This window comes from Falco biarmicus, chromosome 4 (genome assembly GCF_023638135.1).
Source record: "Falco biarmicus isolate bFalBia1 chromosome 4, bFalBia1.pri, whole genome shotgun sequence".
In the NCBI taxonomy this organism is placed as follows: domain Eukaryota; kingdom Metazoa; phylum Chordata; class Aves; order Falconiformes; family Falconidae; genus Falco; species Falco biarmicus.
Window position 1 is genome coordinate 1631465 of NC_079291.1, and position 25603 is coordinate 1657067.

Here is a 25603-nt window from a genome sequence, read left to right on the forward strand (position 1 = left end):
GAAAGGGTAAAAAACCTGTTTCTTTTTTTACAAGTATCCCAATTAAAAGGTGACCACTAGTGTCTTAACACTCAAAGTAATATACCTACTTATACCTGCAAAGATGCAGATCCTGAGCTCCTCGCGTTGCAGCCCGCATGTAAAATACACCATCAGTTACAAACACAGCCAGCACATGTACCTCATTCCTGAGCTAAAAAATAAGATAAAAAATAAACACCTAACCCTATACTAAAACAATATACAACCACTTCATATATGCAAGGTCAGCTTTGCACAAAATCTTCCTTCCAAAATCCTGGATAGAGCTAAATCCTGTAGCACCCACTAGACACCTATACAGTAGAACATTCTGGGGAGGGAAAGAGAAGGCAGTGTAACTTTTGAAGGTAACAGCCATAATTTAGGTGGCAGCACGTCACAAGGACACAGTCAGCGTGCCCTGCCAGTTGCAGTCAGGGATTGATACTGTGAGAAGAGGGACCTGCTTGCCAAAGGACACCCCCGAGTTGCCTCAGTGCCTACGTGCAGCTGGTTGGTTCTTCAAACTGACCCATGCCCTCTGAACTCCTCTCTTCCAGATATTCCATAACCCACCGTGACGTTCAGTAATTGCACGTGCCACAGCAGCACACACATGCCTTGTAAGGTCCCCTCCAGTTTCTGGGAAGCAAAAGCAGTTTTGGAGTTGAAACAAATCCCTCCTCCTCCCAAGCACTTGCAGGACAGGAGGGCAGGGATGGGGTCACAGAGACACTCTGGCAATCCCAGCCTTCTCCTCGCTACCCGAAGAGCAAAGTGTGGTATTCCCAGGCCCGCACATAACTCTGTGCTTGCTCTACACCTCTCCACAAACCTACCAGGCTTCCCACAAGTACCTGATCTGCCACACTAGCTCCCCTGCTCTGGCCACATCAAGACAAGGAGCAGCATCCTGTTTTTTCTGCCAGGACCACCTCATACCTGTCCAGCTAGGAAAGAGAGGCATCTCCACAACAGGTCAAAGCCATAGCCCTCCGTTCCAACTAGAAGTCAATAACTGTGCGCATCTCACATTTTAGGTGCTGTGTGCTCTCTTGTCCAAGACTTGTTTCTCATGAGGACTGCATTCTTCACAAATTTCAGTTCGCAAGTCAGATTTGCATGCAGCCCTGTATTGATTATGCTGCAACTGTAGCACTAGCCCAGGAAAAAAAAAAAAAAAAACAAAAAAAAAAAAACAAAAAAAAACCAAACACACAACCAAACCAAACCAAAAAAAAAAACCAACACAAAACACCAAACAATCCTCTGCCGCTACAATTGGATTTGCAAGACAGAAGAAGGCTCAGTTTCCCAGCTGGGTGGAACCAAAGTTTTGTTCAAAACTAACATCCTCCAAGCAATGCATACCACACTTATTTAGAACTGCTTGTCAAAAATATCTCTAGACTGTGTTACAGGACCTTCACTGCTGTGGCATTGCTGGTACACACTGCAACAGGCACAACAATGCCACACCAGTGGGGAAGCAGCCAACTTTGCGTGTTTTGTCAGCCAGCACTAACTGTGAGGGTAGGACGTGTTACAAGAAGTGCAGAACAGAAATCAGAACTGGGCACCCACTGTATGCGGCAACATAGAAAACTTCATGCCACAGTGTTCGCTCCAAAAGTCATGGCTAAGAGCATCGTTTGCCATAAACAGCTAAATTTCAAAATACAAAGCTTGTTACCAGCTGCTGATTCTCAACAACTCTAAACAGCCTTTGATAAAGTCAGTTCTTGTTATCCCTTGTACTGCACAGGCCGACCAACACTGCCTTTTATCAGCTATCAGCACTCGTATACTGCTGTCCACCACAGCCAGTTACCAGAAGCAAAGCTAGGTCGTGTCTGGGAAAACCATTCAAATGAAACACCGCCACAGTCACACAGAAAAGCCACACATGCACAGCTTCTGTAGTGAATCTTCACTGTAATTCCTCACAGTTTTTTTCCTAGGAAAACCTCTATCCAGCCACTTCTGTTAAAGGTTTCTAAACGGTTGCAAGGCTGCATCCTGAACCCAAACAATCTGAGCTAATATTTTCTGTACAGAAAACGGATTCATCCCCTTAGAAAACCCTGTGCCTGTATCAAACAATTCACAAACGTAAATCACACTACTCCACCTGCCCTACCTGTTCAAGGCAACCAAATTCTGTGTCATCATTCAACCTGTATCTCTTCAGGTCCTCCTCCAACACGATGGACACTAAATTCACCTGCTTCAGACTCAAGATGCTTTCAATTATTGTCATGTGATCTCTCATGCAAAACAAAATTTTATCTCAGACACTTGTGCATAGTTTTAGCTTATCTCAGCATTTCCTCAGAATTGACCTTAAAATTTAACAAGTACAGTTTGAGGGGGGAAAAGCTGTACACTGTTGTTTTCAACTTCAGAAGGGAGTGCACAAGGCCAGGAACAGACATTACAGATGACAGACAGCTCAAAAATATATCATTCTTCTTTCCATGGTATTTTAGCTACTTCTCTCTTACATTTTCAAAGAAGGAACTGGCACACGTAGCATTTATTTTTAACATTGCACCATAGGTTTCTTCAGAACTAGAAATTCAACATTTTTCTTAAATACTGCACAACAGAATTAACAACAGAAGAACCTAAAGAACTTGAACAATTCAGGGTTTGAGAGATGTTAAAGAGCGAATTCAAGAAAACATTGTTTCCTTCAGCTCCAGTGTACACAGGAGATGCCACTGACACGAGTTTCCCATCACATTTGTTTAGTATACACTAACAAATAACCTAACACTTTGAAAGATTGAATACATGTGTTGCATTCAAGTTACACAGAAGTCATAATTACTTAATTATATGTACAAGTATTATTTAATTTGTAATTTGAATTAATGCATTCCATAAGCATACTCTGCATCTTAAGTGCTGAATTTAGCTAGCCACAAGGTGGCAGAAATTTCAAAGTTAAAAAGATCATTGTAGGCTACTTCATAGGTTTGGTTTTGTTTAACCTGCTATGGCTAGAAAGAGAAGGAAAAAAATGCTTATGTCACCAGATTAAAAATTAAGGAACACAAGTCGTTTTTCTATCTGTGGTGGAAAAGCAAAATTAAACCTGTAGTATGCTATAAAATATCAGTAAGTATTTAAAGGAAAATTATATACAACCATTAAGTAAGGCATTATGGCTATTACTTTTAATATGCAGGTTAAAAGTGATCTATTACTGAAGACGTAAGCAAGCATAAAATTCCTAAAAAGAATAAAAAGCATTAAAAGGCCTAAAGTACAAAAAGCCCAAACAATTTATTTTGGGTATTCAGACTACAAACTTTTGTGTGTTTGAAAGCAGCATTAAGTTTTCTAATTTAAAAAAAAAAAAATCTTAGGGGAAAATCATTGCACAATAACAGAAACAAACAGAAGAATGTAGCTGCTAACCAGAAGACAGACACAGAACAACCGACACTGTAAAAGGGCATCACAAAGCTTTTTTTAAAACACAGCTAAAAATAATTGAGAACAACTCCCATCCTCTGTCATCAGCAAATCACTAACTTTCTGCCCTCCTCACTCAAATAATTTTACCCAAATTTTCAATTTTTAAAATTATTAATTGAAGTGTGGGAAAAGTTGATAAAACCCAGCAAATTAAGGTAGAGCACACAAGACCTGGCAAGGGGAAGACAGAAATACTTTCTTAAAAGTTAACGCTTACATGATCATTTTATTGATAAATTAATCAGAAGCAAAAGTTGCATATAAAATCACAGCAACATAAATTCCAAAATGCAAGTTAGATGACAGTAACAAGTAAATAAGATACTTACTGTCTAGCCTGGTCCTTATTGCCATACGTTACATTTACAACTGCAGTCTCCGTGTCAGTGTTCACTAGAGAGAAAAACACAACGCACAGAGGTTACATTCAGCGTGCACTCACTTCCCACTACAAATCTAAACGCAATTTTAAGAGTAGAGCCATACCTTGCTCACAGTTCTCCACTGTTCCATACTGAGCTAACAAACTATCCAGCACCTATCAAAAGGTAAAAGAAATTACAGATTTCAATTTCAAAACAGAATAACAAAACAAAAAAGCATGTAAAAGCACTAAAATTTGTAATAATCTCATCAGAACGCAGAGCATTCAATATATCCACACCAATAATCAAGAAATGTTAACTATTTTGGGAAGAACACATTGCTCATTTTCTTTCTCACATCAGAAAATCTGCGTTTAAAACCTCATGGATGTGAAAATACAGAATATAACTCACAGTGAGTGCAGTGTGACTTTTTGGAAGTTCCAAACTCTAAAAATAAACCAAGTCACCTGTTCCCAGAGTGGGCTAAAGCAAAGGCAGGAAAAATTAAAGAGCAAATCTGGAATAAAATCTTTCCATGTATCTCAAGTACATATATGCAACTTTGTCACTCACTGGGGGTTCTGCACCCCCACCCCCCCAGGAGGTCATACATAAAAATGTTATTCTCTTTACTTAGTGGGGACCTGTCTACATGAAGTAGTTAACCAGAATAACCAGCACATCAAAAGCTGTTCCACAATTCTTTTGACATTTTCCAAAAAAACTATTCCAGGGGAAGCACTCGCAACAGTATCTGCACAATTATTTGAAAGTCACAATTAATTTGTCCTTCGGTAGAAAGCTAGGGAGGAATAGGTGAAAACATATGGCAAGGGGTAAAAGAAATCCAAATAATAGTTCTATTTGGCACAATTTGTCTTATTCTAGTCAAATGCAGAATGATGAAGAAAGGACAAGAAACAAGACTTTTAGGAAAATCAAGGCGTCAGAATGTTCTGGTAAAACATTAAAATACCCACTGTTGTATCACTTCTAGAATTCATATAGTATATATTTTGCTTTTTTCCTGGTGAGAAATATCATTCCAGAAAACCATGACTGTGGCAGTAACTAGCACAGAAGACAAGTACATCATTGTGGGTTACTGCATCCTAATGTTTTGTCTCAAGAGTTAAGACGGTGCTGGAAAAGTTCACACAAATTACATCAAGAAGTAAAAAAGTGAACTTGAAATCTCCTCTGTAACCAAAGTGCCATTCTTCACTTCTGTTAGTCTCTTAAAGCGAAATGTCATTATGAGAGGGAAGAAACTCTTTTTGGGAAAGGAAGAGAACCAGGACAGAAGGGGAGCAGTAGACATAAAAACACATCTGTGCAGCTTCTTCTTGCAGTGTGCTTCCACTCGCTGTAACCAGCAACCGAGTGTGCACAAAACCCTAGTCCCTAAAAGGGTAAAATTCAGAGTATCTACATCTTCACGAGATTAAGGTTTCAAAATTATAATTTATTCATGTACTGTATACTTTTACTACAATATAAAAGACATTTTTAAGATAAATCACAGTTTATATGTCCAAACTTGACGACAACTTGCATCAGTATAATTTTCAGTCTTTACCACCTACTAAAATTGAAATTGCACACAGACACCCAAAGGTAAAATTTCAAACCAGGTATTCAAAAGGCAAAACTCACCAAGTTTGAGCAATGCATTATTCCTTCTAACTGCAGAATTTCCCTATCCTTCTTGTATAGGGTCTAATAAGTTTTCTTGGCAACTGTTTTATTTTCACAGACAAGTAGAGATTAGCCTAGTCAGAGTTTGCCTTTTCAATACCCTAAAATATAATTTTTCTGCCACTCCTCACCTCTGACAATTTGAAACTATCTAAGGAGAAGTTTGCTAAATATTACTGAAGCAGAGATGCTCCAAGGGATTAAAATAAATTAGAAGTCTGTGGTAGATCCTTTTAAATGTTGGCACAGACAAGTGGGAGAGTTGGGAGGTCTTGCGTGTCTGTGGACATACTTCCACACAGGCCAGGAGAGTTACCACACGTGATTAAGGGGTAACTGTGCTTCCACTGAAATCTGTGGGTGAAGAGAATCTCAGGCGGGGTCAGTGTTTTAAAACAAGAGCAGCAAAGCAAGACACTGGCTTAGAGATCCATTCCGAGGCGTTTACTTGAAATAGGATGCTGAAGAATTCATTAGTCTGATAAAACAATTTCTTTGTCCCTACAGTATGTCAACACCCATGCTGTATTACACAGCAGACCATAGTACAATGTGAGCTAATGTCTTTAGCAAGACAAATTGTTATTATATTTGAACTGTGCGGACCACCAGCTCATAGGCACTCTGCCCCAAAGCTGCATCACCTCAAAATCACAGAACTGCATTTTCATCCTTAATCATACAGGAAGAAAGCAAAGCTGGAATGCCAAAGGTACCACAAGAATTCACTGGATAATAATTAATCGACATTTTGTAAGCTATTTCCATAATACATTTATATTCTAGGCTAAGCATACCTTTACATTAAGACCAATGTATTAAAGTCACTAGCTTCACCAAGAAAATAAAAGCTTTAAAGCTGAATCCACACAACTTTTTAAAGATACTACATTCTCTCTAAAAACTACTTTCATTATGTTTCTGATCAGCCATCAAAAACCACTCAACGCTCTAGTCTTGCATCTCCTTCAAGAAGCCTAAGAACCAAAAGTCTCCTCTGCTGTTAATGCTGAGGAATAGCCCAGGATGGCACATTCAGCATCCCACCGCTTTCCACCAGGAGTTCTCCACTTACGCTGCTCCTTAATCCTCTTCTGAGCCATTTCAGTCAGAGACAGTGTCCATCTGGGCTTTAATCCAAGTGATTTGAGTTCCCGTGTTCCTAGAAGAGTTGCTTTACTGAACAGATGTATGAGAATCTTCCTCAAAAGGATTGGAGCTTTCTTCAACCAAAATGGGAAACAATCCTCTTGGGTCAAAGACACTTGTGCTCCACAGCACTGCCCTCAGTAGACACTTAGATTTCCAGCACTGTCAGTCTCACGCAGCAAGGTTTTAAGTGAGATCAACACCACAGGGATAGCCCGTTAACCAGACTGTATTTAAAAGGCACTAGTAAAAAAGATTCAGCAGCAGTTGGGGGGTGTGCGTGTGTGTGTGTGTGTGTGAGAGGAGCAACCTTCATGGGTGAGAACACTTAACTGAAACAGCTGATCCAGCTGGGAGAAATCATCACAACTGCAAAGCCAGATCCTCTATCGTAACTCATTTTCAAAACACACTACTCAACTCTTGCATGTGTTTCTTGCTTCACATGTATTTACAGAAACAGCCAGTTTCTATCCACATCCTTCATTTTTTCATATTTCTCTTCACACTGCCTTTTCCCTCTCCCCAAATTTTTTTCTCTCTAGCCCAAAGCCTGTAGTTCTGCTGCAAAACAAACATGTTTTGTTTAAGCTGCTCTTCCGTAACACTCTCCGTGTACAGCCTTGTTGGGCAATCGGAACAAAATTCAAAGCCAAGTTGGTGGTGCAGCAGCAATTCTGATGAGCAGCCGAAAAGAAAAGTTTATTTGTACAAATATTTAATCTGAGCTAGAAAAAAAGTCTTTCCTTTTCTTGAGCTCTCCTTCTAACAGTTGTCTAAATTGGGTCTCCTGCTCGTTATAGCACAGATGTCTCTCTCACAAAAAGCTGCAGTCTTATACTGTGGACTTTCATTCATCAGGCTCTAAAAGCCAATTCTGACTTCATTATAAACAGCATTATTACCCTACACCAAGCCCCACAAATTGAGGCTGCTTTACAAGGAAAAAACAAGGAAACGTTACTCTTCAGTAGAGCCAAGAGCTCAAAGCACACATTAAAAATATCCCAGTTCTGAACAATTTCACAGGTTTAGAAGTAGCACCTTTGAACAAACCAGAGCAGTTGTTTTCTGCACTTTCAGAACAGACTATTTGATACACATCATCTTATGGTGCTGCAGGATTTCTGCCCTACACCATAAGCAAATTAGTCTCAAGACATCTGGTCCATAAGCACAGTTACCCATGTTGTTTCTCTCACACATGCACTTAGCGATGGGAACTTGACAGTGGTGCTGTATAACCTGAAGTCATTTCCTCCACTCATGCAGAGCCATTAGACCACCACTCCTGCTTCCATGACTCCTGTCCTGTTGACTGGGAGTTAAAATTAGACAACAGAACGGAAATCACACATAGCAGAGAGAGAAAAATGAGACAGGAGGATTAGCGTCATTCAGTAAAAGACCACGTGGAAATTTCTGGCTGTAAAGGCTTTGAGTGTTCTGGGTGATATAATTAAAAAAAAAAAAAGGAGGCGGGTAGCATGGATAGAGAGCATCAGTCAACAATATGAGGTGAGAGAAGTTGTTAGTGCAAGTGGCTTTTTGATTTAGAAGAGGAAAGGTAGAAAGAAAGGAAACAAAAAAAGCCAGGTATGGAAAGGAGTTTTCATCATTTACACCAAAAAGGTTAGAGCGTGTCGGTCCCTTGTAAAGGCAGAGCAGCATGGACATGGAGTACCCAAACCAGCACAGGGCCTGCCAGGGCAAAGTTATTCCTCCAGAACCTTGTGAGGGCATTTGGATAGGCAAAGCCAGTTTGCAATGGCTCAACTCATTGCAGCGTGTGGTGATGGCGTTTTTCATCTTGTAGGCCCTCCAATACCCAGTTTACTGTTTCACGAAACCATGACCATAGTCTGGAAGAATCAGAAAAATAAGTCTGGAAGCTGCTGAAGTCATTGTTTGCACACACCAGAAAGGCAGCGCCTGAAAACAATAACTCTGGCTTATTTACCACATCCCATACAAACCCTGGAGTGAATTCTTCTCCTGGGAACTTACAGTTATATCCAAATGTTCAAAACTATTAATAAGTTTACCCTATAATACAATTCTGTTTAGGTGGCATTACCAGGGTTTTAAGAATGTAAAGCTGAACCACAGAGAACAAAGACAAAATTGTCAAAGGAACTACTAATTGAATGACCAATTTGGACACCGAGGGCTTGATTTTCCACAGCGCTCAGCATGTCTGTGTGTTCAAAGTGCAGCTTCAAAGCCACTTTCGGAAGCAAGGAGAACACGGCACTTCTGCAAGAGACCTGAGGCTCGTCACAAGACAGGGCACACTGTTAGCAAGTAATAGTAACTTCTGCTCAAATAGTTTGCACAACACCAGAGACCAGAACGTCCAGATTTCAGTTTGTCATGGCAGCATTCAATTCCCCTAACCAAAGGGGTCTGTCTTCCTGAAAGTCTTCGACTTGCTGCAAAATTAATAAAGTGTGTGGTGAGTAACTGGGGCACAACTCTTACAAGACCAGTCACCTTCACTGCACACACTGGATTTCCTAGCTGACAGCAGAGCCATGCTCCAGCCTGAGCCAATGTCCCTCCCAACTGCGCTAAGAGCAAACACCAGGTCCCCGTTTACTGTGTTCTCATTAGGGAAATCTGAAATGCTCAATTAAAAAAAATAAGGAGGTAAGAGATGAGGTGGACTATTTCAACGTCAGTGTTTCAAATTACGCAAAAGACATAAAGCAACCGAAAATAGGTCTCAGCATCACATGCAGCCATGACTACAACTACTATAACCAACTCCATACACCACATGTGTTTATACATATTTCCAGGTAATACTGCTGGGCCATTTAAAAAAAGCAAACATATAGACATACACACTCCGAGGTCTATAAAACAAAGAGGTAAAGAGAGAGAGCAAATGCTTTAAAACCACACTAGTATTCAAGAACAACATTTAAAAGGACCTGCCTTAAATCTGCTTAGTCAAAAATCACGTGAAGTATAATTAGCATAATTTACAGATAGAAAAAGGTTAGGTTCTAAAGAAAAGATTAAGAGGAATCCAACAAGTGTCAAGCATTACAGATGAAGATCAGCTTCAGAACTCCCTCTTTTTTTAAATGAAAATTCATATGATGGAAAAATTCACTGAGAAAGTATTCTAATGAAGCTCTGACCATAGAAGAAATTGCAAAAGAAATTTTTGGGCTACAAAGTTAGCCCAGGTACTGAACGCGGCAGGCAAAATTATCTTGTGTGCTTTTGTGTTCCCACATTAAACCCTAAGCTGGAAATAGTCTCTTGAACGTGTGACAGGGAGGAAAGATTAGTGTGCATTACACTAAGGAGGTACGGGATGCACAAAACCCTCTCATAGTATCAAGGCTCACAAATGGCATTAATGGTCTCCAAGGTTAAAAAAGTACTTGAGAAATGTTTAGAGAAAGGCCAAAAAAAAAAATCTACCACCTTATTAGTTGCATGGGTGGCCTCCTTCACAAAGAGATTAAAGGGAGCGGGATAATTCAGTTTGGAAAGGAGCGAGAGGGAATATGATACAGGTATTATGAAATAACGAATCATGTAGAGATGGCCAAATTGGCAGCTCCTCTCCACCCTTCATCTAAATTAAATGAAAACAAGTTTGAAAACACAGAGAAATAAGTATTTATGCAACATTATCTGAATGCAATTAAGCACTGCACAGTATCTGCTACAATACTTTATTAAACTCCCCGCTCCTGACACTAAAGGTGGAACTTCAAGACCAGTTTTTAGATAACATCAGAGCTTATGAACCAGGTTAGCATTAACGTCAACACTCCTCCTTCAGTACCCATCCTGATTTCCAGAAAATTAAAAAGCACCCTCATGCAGCTCAGTCCTTTGGGAAAGCAATGGCTGTTTTACACAGCTAATCCCCATTCCCAGGATCTCCTCGTGGGCACTGCTGCCCCCCTCCCCCCCCAGGCAGACAGGCTACCAGGACATTTCTGCGGCTGGGCATGCGGGAAGGATCACATGCCGGGCTGGCAGATGGGTGTTGTGAAACGTAGTAGGAAGCAGCAGCAACACTAGCTCGTGTTCATCTGCCTCCTCTCGCATCAAGGAGGCCAGTTTAAGTGGAAACACTCCCCACTACTTCTACAATCTGATTTGTAGTTTGCCAAAGGGAAGGAAAATAAAAAAAGCTATAAAAGCATTACTATCCAGTGAGCACCCATTGCCCAACGTTGATTAAATGATAGACTACACAAAAGCAAGGGAGCCAGCATATTTTACAAGAATGTTTGGAGAATACGTTGGGATAAAGGATGAATTTTCTGCTTTACTCAGAGCATTATACTGTAATACAATTGGTGTTTTATTGTCTGTTTCGACACCTTCCTGTGGAGGCATCCAGCACTGCTCTCTGTCAGAAGACTGCTGCTCAGCCCCACAGTGCAAGTTGCAACGTCCTGCTCAGTGCCATGAAAATCAGAAAGGGAGCTTGTTTTCCCTTTCCCCCTCCTCAACCTTTCAGTCCTTCCAATTACATTAACTCTATATCATTACAGAAAATGTGTTCTTTTTAATTGAAAGATTTATCAGGGAGAACTGTATTTCTCCTATACATTTTACTCTTTTTCTCTGTGTGTGCACACATGCGTGTGTGAAAAAGGCACTTTCGAAAGCTATTTTCTGTAGCTATTAAAAAGTCTCGATGCCACTTCATTACTGCTCTGCAAGACCGGCGCTAATCTGATATTTTTAGTTTCAGCATAATAATAGTTCTTTTTAAAAAAGCCTTCTGTAAAGTTGGAAACCTGCAACTATTACAGAAATCTGTCAGACTAAAAAAAATCAATTTTTGAATCATCTTTTGGAACCTATCAACAATTACACATTCCAAGAAATCTCTTGACAAAAGCTCAGGGATATTTTCATGAAGAGGCCGCCACGCAAGGAAAACTGCTCCTTCTGGTACAGGTATGCTGGCGCATTGTGGAAACAGAGCCAAGTCAGTGCTTGATAGGAGGGAAATCTTCATGGGAAGGACTGTCCCATATTCAAGTATTAAGCATTTCCTCTAGGATCTGCTTGTAACTATCTAAAAATGATAGAGGGAATCATAAAGGAAAATCCTGTAAAATGGATTTAGTTCACAGATTAGTGCAGATAAAAATAAAGTATATTAGAGCTCAGATGGCGATCACTTCTGAGACATCCCCTCTACTGAGCACAAGACTCAAGATGACAAGCTTTCAGGAAAAAGATAAATCCTCAACAACTACTTCATGAATACCTTAGATACCTTTATAACCAGGAAAAGCTATAAAAAGATTGAAGCATTTTACCCGAGTTACATTTACAGGATTCCCCTTCCTCCTTTTTAAATTGGCCATCCATAAGATGCAGGTCATGTCTTTGGCTTCCCAGCAGTCCTACTAAGGGACAGCACTGCTGTGGACCAGACATTTCAGAGAAGGCTTAGTTTCTAAATTAACAAGTCTCTCAAATACAAGAGACTGCTGAAGGGAAGGAATTGTTACCTGCATTTACTGAGATTTACAGACACATGGGCTGGGTTGCTGGATACTCTCATACAAAACTTTCCCTGAAGCTGTCAGTGCATGTCACCTACCTCACCTCCCCAGTAATTTTGCTGGCATGGCAAAACTCCTATACCTGAATGCAGATCACCAATAGCAGTCTCCTAACATATGGGGCAGCTCAGTCACTTGAATAGTTGCAACAGCTATACCCAAAATTGCTAGTCATCCCAACAACTAGAGAATACAAGTTTTTCTTAACCCACCTCTCCTAGTTTGTATGGCTGTTTGCAGGGGAACTGGGCACTGAAAGAAGTAGAGGAGGTTGGAGGGGGACTCAAGAATTCAGCCCGAAGTCAGACAAAAATACAAGTTATATCCACTTTACAGGAGGAAGGAAAAATCTTGGTAGAGCAAGACTACTTTCAAGTATTTTATTTACTTTGTGCTGCAGAATTGGATTAAAATAAGATCTACAGTAAAGGTCTCTACATTGCTAACAGAGATGAGCTTTGCAAAACAACAACAATTAAGTGCTGTCAAAGCCTTCAAGCTGCAGAAACATGAACCTTAGAGCAAAGGGGAATCATCAGATTTTGGAGTGTAGAAAATTTCTGTGGTAAAACACATTATCTAGCAGCTACCTAATAATTCAGATAGTCATAAAAGTGCACATATTTTAAACACTCAAAAGCAAGTTATCAAAAAACCCTAAAAGTTAAAGAGATATTATCATAAAGTTCTGTTAAACAAACATTTACCAAGATCTATGAGATTTCCAAGTCTAGCTTAAAGTATGCCAGAATTACAGCCAGCTCATGCACTAATCTGAAAGGTAAGGCTTAAGATGATGTTTACAAAAAAGCCACAAACTTTTGAATGAGATTATCTAAACTAGAAACTAAGACTGCAAGACACGCACTACTCTAATACCACTGGACCTATACATACCCAAACAAAACAATTCAGTGTGAACTCTGAGCGCTAGCTGACAGCTTGCAAACTATAGATTACTTTGAAGCACCAATTCTGAAGGAGCAATCAAATGACAAGTAAGATGACTGGAACAAGTCGAGGAGAACAGCCATAGCTAAATGAGTTAACTAAGCCTAACGTGGTTCAAGAGTGATCTCTGCTCCTGTCTACTTGCATTCAGGGCCTTTACAAAAGAGAGATGGAAAACCTTCCACTCACAGCCCTGAAGGATGTGTTCAGTCACCAGCAAGCTTTCAAACAATGAGGTTTATTGCACAGCCTCATTATTAATAAAATTAGAACATGTTTTGCCATCTTATAAATGGAAAAAGAATAGAGATGCAATCACGAAGGAGGCAAGTTCACACCATTCCCCTCACTTTGCAGTAATTAATACTCTATAGTTGCACAGATCTGAAAACTGAAACAGCCTTATTCCTTACAAGTTGTGGAATTCATATAGGAACGGGAATACCAACTCACATGGATGATACATGCTTTTGGGTTGTATAATGTTCTTTTATTCAAAGAGAACTGCTTGCCTAGAACATAATCACCTGCTACTCCTCAGGCCTACTTATGAAAAGCACAAGAAAACAAACACAACACAGCAGAGGTCTTTTCTATTCTTACTGGCTCCAGTGGCCCCACAGTAAACTTTAGACCTAAGTCTCTGCCTTATATTTTACAGCCAAGTTTTCAATTCCACTAAATCACCTCTGCCCAAGACATCAGGCTTTAGCAGCTAAAAAAGCCATTAGAGCTGTCCGTTGCAGAAGTCACATTTGTGCAAGCATCTGAGCAGTTTGGTAACACCAGGTGCTAGAGTGATACGCTTTGGTTTAAAAAACAAAACCAAAAAACAACACACATTTTCCAGAAACCTGGACACTCAATTTAATTTTGATGCAGATTTTTCCTTATGCTTTCAAACAGGCACTGCAAGTATTTGGGTAAGTGGCTCCAGTCCTGTTTCGCTGCTGCTCCATGAGTAGCTGCACACACTATCCTCCAGTAAAAGTACTTTAACTCTCTACAGCAATATTCCCTTGCACATGAATCAAAAATATCTGCAGTAGTAATAAATTAAGAATAAAGGTGAACAATACTGCAGGGCACCAAGGAGCTGCACGTCATTTGCCAGTTTCACATTTACTCTACAATAAACTATCTCCTCTTGTCAAAACAACTCATTCTCCTTAAAAAGCTTAAAATTTTAATTTTGACATTTAAAAAGCCAGCACTATTTAAAATAAGGGAAGTGGGAGTGTAAATCCCCAGTATATGCCTGTGTGAATGTACACTTCATTCTGATTTTTCACTGATTCATAGCAAAATATTCAGCCCAACAGAAGGGGAACTAGATTTTTAGGCACAGAGGGAAAGAGTACTTCAGTGCTTTGCTATTGACATGGGAAAAAAAGAGGAGGCGGTGTAAGAGGAACTAAGAAATCTTGGGTTATTCGCCTGCTGAATATTTAGGGAGCCACAGCTCTTAAATCCCTGCTCATGGCATCTGGATGAGAATGAAACATGCTATTCAGAGCCAAGCATAGCAAGAAGATGCAGGGCAGTAGTAGAGGACTGCTAGAGCAGGGGAAAATTTATTTCAAGCCATTAATGGCGCACACCTCTTGCATTAAACAGCGGCTGTGCATAACAAAAGCAGCAACAAACCAGGGTAGCCCCTGCCTCAAAGAGCTTGCAACGTGTATGCAATGGGTGCAACAGCTACACAGGGAAGTACTGGGGGTGGGAGCAGGGGGAAGAAATGGAAAAAAATGGGAACATCCACCTCATCTTTTGGTTGAGCTTCAAGGCTGTCCTCAGCCAGCAGGCCCTCCTCACTGCCTGGCCATAGAAATGAAGAATAGGCAGCTCTATGCTGAAGGAAGCATAGGGAGGTCATGGCAGTGACCCAAAGACTGATGACCCAGCTGCTGCCTGGCTTTTGGGGATGGTGGTAAAGTGTGAGGCAGAAGCATCCCAGTAAAGATTCCACAGGGAACTGGATCTACACCATGTAGGAAAGGACATCAAGGAAATGACCAGCTACGGTGGAAGTAATAAGTATTGGGGGTGCTTCCAAAATACAAGGGACATCGTGAATGAAAGCTCTCCAAGAAACCTGGACAATAGAGTTTACAAGCTGCATCATAAGCAGGCCAGAGAAGGGATCAGATAGGAGTATCAGGATCCCAGGTCAGTGGCCATGCAAGAGCAGCTTCTGGGTGTGAGGGAGCATAGGATGAACGTAGACAAGAGAGATGGAGACAAGCAGTAGCAGAAGCCTCAGAAGTCAACTAATACACTTTATTGTAATCACATACCATCACACACACCCCCAATGCTCAGTTTCAGGGAGATGCAAACAGCTCAGCATACAGAAGCAGTCACATACAAGAAGCCTTGAAGCCAGAAGGCATGAGACAAAACACTGATGATGTGATTTTCATTGTCCAGATACCCAAAAAGAGGAAAGAAAAAAAAATAATATCAGAAGCATGACAGACAAGGCCTTCTAACAAAGCATGGCAGAGCTGTACTCAGCACAGATACTCCAAGATGCTTTTCAGACAAGAGTCAACTGAATAAAGATGGGCCCATTGCACATGTTCTACTATAAAGACCCGTTCTTAAATCATGAATAACGGCCACAAGACACATACAAGACAGCATCTCAGGAGAGACATATATATATTTAAAAAGCTAAGAAAACAAACACGAAAACCCAAGCCACCCTCTCCCCCCATGAAACTAGAAGCAAGCCTCCCAATAAGCACCGAGAATGTGTCAGAAGCTCTAAATAAAATATGGACACTAAGCGTGAAGAAAAGGCATTTGCACTAGCACAGCTCTTGGAAGCACTACAAATGGCACCTTTCTGCAGACTTACTGCTCCTAACTGCAAGAAGGGACCAGAAACTGAGGACATCGCATTTTCAGATGCCTTTTTTTTTTTTTAAACTTTCTATTTCAAAGTGTCCTACTGCTTTGGAGACGTTTTACCAACATTTTTTAAGGTCTTTGACTTCAAATGGATTTGAGAAGTTCAGAATAAGAGGCTGCCATATTGTCCCCTCCAGGACATCACAACATTCCTGGCAGCAGGGCTGACAACACTAGAAGAGCTGGTGCCAGCCACAGAGGCTGGCTTAGAAACCTGAACACCCTTGGCTAGAATTTAAAGTATAAACACACTGTACCACCCCAAAAATACATGCAAGCATTTGGCCATTCTTCCACATAGCAACAGTAAAATTACTTTTCCCTCTGCTTACCCGAGAGCACACTTAACTTTCAAACTAGCATAAATAGTAAGCTCAGCTATGGCAGGAAAAAAAAAAATTTATGGGTTGGGGTAACATGGCTGAGTGTGCTGTGGCAGCCTGTGGAAAGCAATACCCCATGAGGTCTGGCAGCAGATCAAGGGCAGTCACTTCTGTTGCTTTTCAGATTATATAGCTTTGTGAAATTATTTTGGTAATATTCAACCTTCTAAAAACCTCTCTATGGAAAGCAGTCTTTTCCAGTCCCTTATTGTTGAGCTCTTACCCACTAGCGCACAATGTGCTACTGTAGTTGTGCTGGCTACCATGCCAGCAGCACTGTAGTAGTACATGCTGTTGAACCAATGAGACCAACCCAGAACACGAGGAATGTCTCCCTTTCCAGCCTCCTCTTTAATTTTAGCGCGCACACGGCTCTGCTGCCAGGGCAGGCCATGCCAGGCCAGTATTTGATTCGTAAACAGACACTCCAAAATGCTCATCTTAGCTGCGGGCTCCAAGTTAGCTGCAGTTACTCCCAACTGGCATGCAGGAAGACTTCTGCATGTAACCTTATCCGCCACAGTGAGCTTTCACAAGAAAGTAGCAGATAGTTAAATATATGTTGCTGATTATATTAGCTTTTCCTAGAAGAAGGAGGGGTGGGGGGAGGGGAAAACAATCCAGATATTCCCTTTGCCACCCTCCAGCCCAGGTTGGGGGAGGTTCAGGAACAAAAGCGCAATTAAGGCAGACACATTTTGCCTCTGCACACTACAACATGCACAGGGTGTGTCCTCTTTAGCTTTAATAAAAGTTATCATGCTTTCCAATACAATAAAGGAACTGCCCCAGGGTTAACGCTCTGAGAATACGAATAGATAGTGACAAGGAGACATACTGGCTTCACTCCTTGCATTGTCTCCCACCAGTACAACGCAGGGCGCCCTGTATCAGCAGTGGGTATCACAGAGCAGCTCCCAAAGTACACACCAGGCATCATCACAGAAACTTAACTTTCAAAAATTAAGCTTGGACCCTCCTTTTTTCTGGTAGCCACCTGGATACACAGTCTTTGATAACCAATTTCAGTCAGTTGGAGTTTTCTGAGGTTAAACTTATAAAAAGTGTTCATTTTATGTTCATTTGTGTGTGCTCAGAGACAAAGAGATTTTGCTTTCAGTTTGTCTGAGAATTTTTTCTTGCCCCTTTCAGAATAAGCATCACAGGGATGGACACGGAAAAACTGCAGCAACCTACTTCTAGGTGGGAAAAAGACCAGCCTTCTGGACTGACTCCACTCCAGCAATCACTTCCTTGAACTTGGAACTTACCTCAGTACTAACTGCAGTACTTTTTTTTGTTTGTTCATGGTTCTTGTTTTCATTTTGTGAATCTTGCCTAAAACTTAAGCTAGCTTTTTCTTCAGTACATTTACAGGAAGAACAGGGGAGAGTACTCGCATGGATCTAATGAGAGATAACCAAGCAATAACGAGCAGCTCAAAAGGTAGCTATTGGCTTTCCAGGGACCAGGGGGGTGGATGCTGATCAGGAATCACTCACCCCTCTCCTCTCCCTCTTCTTTTTTTTTTTTTAAAGTAAAAAACCAAGTTAACTCAATAAGTTAGGGAGGTTTTTTTCCATACCTAGCTAGATAATTAAGAAATGTTCACATGCCACTAATAGAGAACTTGAGTCTCCAAACAGCGACGCCTGCATGAGATTATGTTTCTCACTCTTTTGGCTGCACTAAAACTACCATTAAAAGCTTCAGTGCTCGTAGTATTTTTATACCTTCAGACAAGGAATTAGGAAACAATAACCCAAGAGATCTGAAGTTCAAATTCTGGAAAAAGCCTGATTTATCTGCACTTTGACTACATGTTACATAAATAGCCAGTCCTTAATTAAAAAAAAAAAAACAAGACACACACACACACCCCAACAAACAAGCATTACCCACTTCCTCTCATCTGCTTCTCATTAAGGTACAGGTACCAGTGTCTTCAGCAGGATTTTCATCATAAGACAAATGCTAAAAGCAGACTTTAAACAAGAAGAATATGAAGATAGTGGTTTGCTCACCTCCAGTTGTACCATGTGAGAATGAAAACATAAATACTTCACAAGTACAAATAATACTTGTCATATTAACCACATTAGTACATCCTCCTAGAAACCTCTTTGGAAAAAATATCCAAGCTGGTTTCTGCAGTTGACAGACATAAATCTTAGTAAACTCATCCTCAGGGTGATTTAAAATATTTGTTCACAAAGGTGGCCCAGCCCCCCATTTCTCTTCACAGTCCTACATAGGTCTTCCCTCTGCTGCCATAGATGTGGATTATAGCTTCTTGTGCTTGAAAATATGTAGCCAACTACTACTTTTTCTAAAGTTTGAATACCTTTCCTTTGCATATATTTCTGTGTACATATGCATGTATACACACACACAACATACATATTCATTCATATTGCACCCACTAGCAGGACAGCAGGACTCAGCATGGAAGAGCAAGCTGATATGAGAAGCTGCTTCAGGCATAAAAATATAGGTTGTGGGATGTGTGCACAGCACAGACATCTCAAGGAACTCTTGTGTAGCATTAGCGTAAGATGAATAATGTTCACTTCACTCACAATTGGCTCATTTAAAAGTGACATCTCAAAGTCTGGTAGGACATATGGAACATTGTTTACTGAATTCGACATCTCTTCATAGGCTTAAACTATTTGATAAATACAGCTCAAGCTGGCCTCCTAAAGATACTCAAAATTAAATACTCTTCAGCCAAAGTGGAAAAAACATGACTAGAACTCACATCAGCAGTTGAAAGCAGGTCTACCAGGAAAAGTTTTACAACACGACAGAAAGACCAAGAAAGACTAGTTTGGAAACAGATGTACAGTAGCCCCATGCACTGGGCAGGCTTCATTACATCCTATTGTAAGAGACAGAACCCTGTACTTTGTACATGTACATACCCCGTGCATGTGTTCCCTCATCCTAACATTCAGGCACCTGTGGTGTTTCTCCCACAGACACTACTTCAAAGAGGACAATGTCAATACACACACACTGAAAGTTGCATGTGAAGAGCACTGACTTAAAGTTCAAGTGCTTTTAATGACCTTCTGTGTCTGCTGAAGTACAGCGGATCCAACCACCAGGGTTCACACCACAGTAAGACTGCAGCTGGAAGACCAGGTCTAGAACTCGTCCCATGACAGTCGCAGCTACCTGGTTTTCAAAATCAAGGATCTAATTAATTAGACAAATCTTAACTGAAGTGGGGTTTGACTTTTGGTGTGTCTCCCCAAATTGTGAAGACAGACAGCTATATGAATCGCCATCACCAGAGCTATTCAAGATCTAACCAAATCATTTTATCCAGCATAAGGTACAATCAGCTAGACCTCAGTAATGTCAACCCAGCGTTTGAATCTGTACCACTGACGATTTTTTTAAAGTATGGATGACTTTTAGACACTCATCACTAGAGACACCCTTCCCATGTCACTGCAGATTTTATACTTCAGACCTCACATTTCACTTGTCCACGACAGATATTAAAACATTTTATGCATCTGAAGACTTTCATCTTCACAGAAGACAGTGGAAAGACTTAATGACCTCAGATCTTCCTTGGAAGTCATGTGCTAGTTGGGTTTTACTTCCTCTGCTGGAGATGCCCTCAAAGCAGTCCACATACTTCTTACAATGGCACATGAAGAGCAAACCCAGGGCTCCAGAGAGACATTTGGCTGAAGAGGCTAACGTGACAGGACTACCCGAGAAGAGGCTGTCCATCTCAAAGGAAGCAGCAGCATGAAGCAAAGGGAAATACCTACAACCATTCCACTCAGCACTGGGAAAATACCGTCTGCTAAAACTCTTGTCTCCACAAACATGATGTGATATACCAGTAACTGGTTTAGAGTAAGCCTATATCCACCAAATCCTTGAATAAATTTCACTTTAAAAATCATCCAAGATACTTCAGAAAGTGCATGTTTAGACTCTGCACTTCACACTATTGCTTTAGATACAGTACTAAGGTGTTTGCAAGCTCCTCAGTTTCACTCCCAGTTTGAGCCAACTATGAAATGCACGTTATGCAGCTTTAAAAGAGAGAAACTGGGTTGTAAAGCAAAACATGACTTGTTAATATAAAACTGTATATAAGTGCATAGCCACAAAACATCACCATCCATCTACGACACAGTTCACATACTGAGGGAGCAACCATGCACGTGAATGCAGACTGCTTTACAAACACACTTGCAGTTAAAATATAAAATATGTAAGGAAAAAAGCAATGTTACAAGTTAGACATTTTTCTTCCCTTTAGTTTTTTAAAATTACTTCCAATTTCACTCCTAAATGGAAATGAAAAGCACTGCAAAAGAAGTATCAAGTAGGTATGCAGTGGTTTGAAGAAAAAGGGGAAACAAAGCTTCAGATCTGGTGAATGCTAAGGTTACACAGAGCTTACCACAATTGTAAATAGCAAAGGATAGTGAGGTTTGGATTTGGGGTCTGGGCATTGGCGCTTTTTTGCATTTAAATTAAATTTTTGCCACCAATTTTTTTTCCCCCAAGTCTATAACTATGGCAATTGGAATTGATCATACAAAGCTTAGCACTCTGAGCACTGCAGAAAAGCAAGTAGCAACATGAGAACACCTTACCACTTCAGACAACACCATGAATGCGACAACCTGAGTTTATAACAGAAGTGCACTGAGGTACTACAGGGGAAACAGCAGGGATTACAAAATACCTTATGCTTAACTGTAATCAGCTTTGAAAAATAAAGTTATTACTAAATTTGCTTAGAAAAGTCTGTGGAAAACTTGCAATTCCAGCTTTAAAGCTAAAAAAAAAAGCTTGAACTGAAATATATAGGCACACACCACCAGCTCATCATCCCCAAGAAGTGCTATGAGCGTACCACACAGGAAACTATCTGTGTGTTTGTCCTTCATTTGTTACAGCATGAGGAAAGAGCAGACATTGGTCACTATAAAACATTCAATTAAACACTCATTTTCTAACCATTAGAGAGAAGACAAATGGTTCAAGTTCTGGAGTTACCAACTGCAAGCTTAACTAGAACCATAATTACAAAATTCCAACTGGTAAATTATGTGTGGAGAGGATGAAATATTATGTTTTCTCATCTAAAATACAATCACCTCTTCACACTGGCCAATAATAATAAAAACTGAATAAATGCTCCATTGTGTGTACTTCGAAACTACCCCATGCAAGTATAAGTTGCGCTGTAACAGTGGTTACAAACCACCAACTATCAGATAAAAAAATGCATAGTTCTCCAACTTGGACGTCAAAAGTTAAATTCCTTAATCCAGAAAAAGTCACCAGCAGAGCTCAGCACCTCTGCCCCTCTCAGCAGAAACAGCAAATGCTCCAGATCCTCAAGAGTGGGTCCACTCTCACTTTTATTTGGCTTTAGAAAAACCAAAGCCCCCCAACAAGTATATTGGAGTTTTTTTTCAAGTGTCAGCTGCTAGATAAAGCTGCTCTCTACTAGGCGGTACGAAAAAGAACTGTATCTGTGTAACCTTTAAATATGCAGGCAACTACACAAACACCACTTGCACACAGCTCCAAGTCTAATAATGAATACGCAGTTGTAAATCTGGTATGAAACAGACCACGTGAGGATACGGCCATCTGTATAACGACTGCAATGCACATTACTGGTGTAGCATGTAATGTTCTTCTCTCATTAAAAACACCAGCCCAAAACCATATATGTGAAGCACATGCCTGTTTACGACAGTAACTTCCCCAGAAAAGCTAGAAAGACCACAAAGCTGGCGACCAGATACAGCAACGGAGTCTCGCGCAGCTGTGTGAAGCAGTGTCATGAAAATGAGCTCATACCCTGCAACGTTCATCCGTGCAGAGAAGACTGTGCTCACAGCACACGAGAGCTAAAACAGACCTCGAGGCTTCCCACGCAGAATCTCATGGTAGCAGCGGCCAGGCAGAGCTTCGTTTTGCCCACGCACCTTGGAGCGAAGCGGCCAGCAGGCACGTGAGCAGCAAGACAGGAGAGGCTGCCTTGCAACTGGGCAAGAGGAGAGGGGAAAGTTGGAGGCGGGAGCCAGACATGCGCCTCCAGCTCCACCAGCAGCAGCCCATGCTCTCCGGCACCGTGGCTCCACTCTGCAGCTCCAGCTGAGCCCACGGTGGCAGATGCCAAGAGCCATGGCAGACTGTGACCTTGGGGCAAGCAGCTAGAGGGGGTAGCTGGCCAAGCCTCACCACATCAGCCCTACCACCACTTACAAAGCAGCTATGCAGCCACCCCAGCAGGGGTGTCAACCCGTTGGTCTCCCAACAGAGGAAGTCCTTTTGCCTACAGACTTTTTTTTTAAAAAGCTGTGTTTCTTCTCCTTTTAGATTGTTGCTTATGAACTGTGAAAGAGCACAGCAAAATATATTTTTTCATGCACCGCAAGTCACACTCTTCTTCCCCTTTTCTTTGTCCCAGCCATACACCATTTCAATATCAAAACAGGGGCATGTGCTTCTCTCATACACCGGGGTTTTCAGAATCATTCATGATTTAGAAATGCACAGCTTAATTTGGACTGCTTTACAGCCTAGTCTCCGTCTTTTAATGCTGTGTAACTTGTACTTTATAGTGGCTCAAGCTGGGAAGGAAACTAAGCGCAGCTTGCAAACTCCTCAGCTCCGCTTCTAAAGCAATAGAGAATGATGAAGTACTGAGACTAAACATTCATTTTTCTCAAGGATCTTGGATTATTTTAAAGTGAAATTCACTCAAGAGTTTGATGGATATAGGTGTCAAGGAATCCTGTGCGACACTAATGGTTGGTGTAAGGCAGGATACAGTGCAAGCACTGAGAGCTATTTTGTTTGCAGGGGCGATCACCTTGGAATAAACCATGTTATACTTGCAGAGACGAGACTCTCTGCAAATGCAGCTTTCCAGCGCCAAACCTGCCATGGCTCTTCCCTCTCCCTGGCTAGTCCACCTGGGTCTTCCCCCACAGCCCTGGTTGCTCACCATGTACCACCACTTGAAGAAACACACAAACTGCTTTGAAGGCACCTGCAGTAGAGGAGCAAGAGCCCTCCAAAGCCCACAACATGACCTCCAAGAAACAACTGAGACAGCTGCGGTCATACCAGCTGCGAAAGAGAAGCCTAAGGGAACTCTTAAGCCTGCTTAGGCACACGAAGAAGCAGAGGCGGGGGGAGCACAGGGAATTTCTCCACTGCAAACAGGCAACAACTGGTGCAAGCAAGGGGACAGGACGCTGAACAGCAGGGCAACACGAGGGGGGACACAAGAGCCCCACCACTGGTCTCTTACCAGCAAGAACAGCACCAACCAAGCAAAACGAAGCCCTGCTCCACCACAACTAGCGCTTGCTCTCATTTCCCCATGCTTCCCGACCCCGGCCCTGGCCCATGGACGCCACTGCTCAGCCTGGCCCCCTCCCCACACACCACGTTTCCGCTGCCTCCAAGGCCCCGCGCCTGCCAGGTCACCGCGCTTCCCCCCCGCAGGCCGGGGGCCGCCGGCAGAGGCCTTGCTCGGCTCCTGGCACAGCCACAGCCCCCGCGCCCCACATGTGCCATCCAGGCACCACTGCCACGCCACGTGTCACAGGCGCCCCAGGGACGGTTTGGGGCAAAAACACTTACCCCTTCTGAGCAGCACCAATAACTTCCCAAACAGCCACACAGACACTGTGTACTCTTGCCATAAAGGTAAAGCAGCGGGCAAAGGAAGCAAGGAAGGAAGCAAGCTACATAAAGCTTGCAGTTAGTTAAAACAAATGTCTCTTCCCCTCCCCTTCCCTCAGGCCAGCTCCAAACATCCCCCTTCCCACTCTGAGCTCTGGTTCAGGCTCCAAGATGGGCTTCATACCTCAGCCCACCCAGGAGGTATGGCGGCCTTCAGGTGAAACACAGTGTCACACCAGTAAAACGCAGCACCAAAGGCTTTCCTGGGCTTAACTAGTTCAGCTCTTTTGGAAGAAAGGTGTGTCAAAAGCACAGTCCTAAAAATAGACAGCCTTTGGCTAATAGAACCGATTATTCTACTAATCAGGTCTCAACCACATCTGAAGTAGTTTCAATAACAGTGACAATAACTGGCATGAAAGACCACAATGTGACTTCACAAGCGGAATAACAGCGCTCAAAAACGCTCAGAAAAGCGCCAACATCATACAGAAAGAGCACAGATGCCTTAGAAAGACTGAAACCCACCTCTGCTCTCTCCAAGTGAGATTATAAAAAGTTACTGAGAGCGTTATGAACAGATATGCCACCTAACTTCATATTTTGAAGAAATAAGTTCAGGAGCTTTATGTATAAGAGTCAAATACAAAAAAACACAGAATACCTCCGAGTACTTTAGAGTATTTACTCACTGTCAGGAAAAAAAAAATTAAAAGGTGCCCATTCAAATGATTGCTTAAATAGGGGAGCATCTTTTTAGATAACTAGGAAGCCTGCAAGTGTGTAGCGATGCCAAACTGCCCTATTTTTAGCATTGTGTGTCAAGGGCACATGCCTAGAAAGCGCTTTCACTGCTTCAGCAGTTTACAGGAGAAACAAGGTAGACGAGCACATGCTTATTTACAGATAGATGAGCCTGAATCTCGTGTGTGAATAATCGCATGGGACTGTTTCGGTTTTGTGGGGTGACTCACCGGGGCAGCATCAGCGTTCCTGACACAGCCACAGAGTTCAACACTACTCCGATGGTATCAGGAGGAAATGCCTGCATAGCACTCAAATCCTTAAGCAGCATAAGAGGGCTGGGGCAGTACAAACTGAAAGCAAATGGACTAAATTAATTTCTTTCAAGTGAAAAAATAAATATTTCAGATAGGGAAGAATGATAAAAGGTCTGCAAAATTTAAAAAAAAAGTGAACCACTGTTAAAAGCCTTGCATTCCCCACATGTTTTCTATTTTAGGTTCCAGATATGACTTTTCTAAACTTTTCAGTACCTCTGTCATCAGCTGTTCCAAAAAACCCAGAAAAAAATCTTTCTTCTATGGATGAAAGTCTGTACAGAGTCATCTAAAGGAAGCAAGAAGTCTTATCACCT

The 25603-nt window shown here is 41.6% G+C and overlaps 1 protein-coding gene across 2 annotated transcripts in view; it reads right to left on the minus strand.

Moving 5' to 3' along the window:
• Positions 1–25603, minus strand: part of IGF2BP3 (insulin like growth factor 2 mRNA binding protein 3) — a 114262-nt gene that overhangs the window by 41235 nt on the left and 47424 nt on the right. For both annotated transcript variants that reach the window (XM_056334165.1, XM_056334164.1), the window contains 2 exons: positions 3994–4045; positions 3837–3900 (listed from right to left, as the gene is read on the minus strand). In XM_056334165.1, the coding sequence (XP_056190140.1) occupies positions 3837–3900; positions 3994–4045 (116 nt within the window). The remainder of the gene's footprint in view (positions 1–3836; positions 3901–3993; positions 4046–25603) is intronic.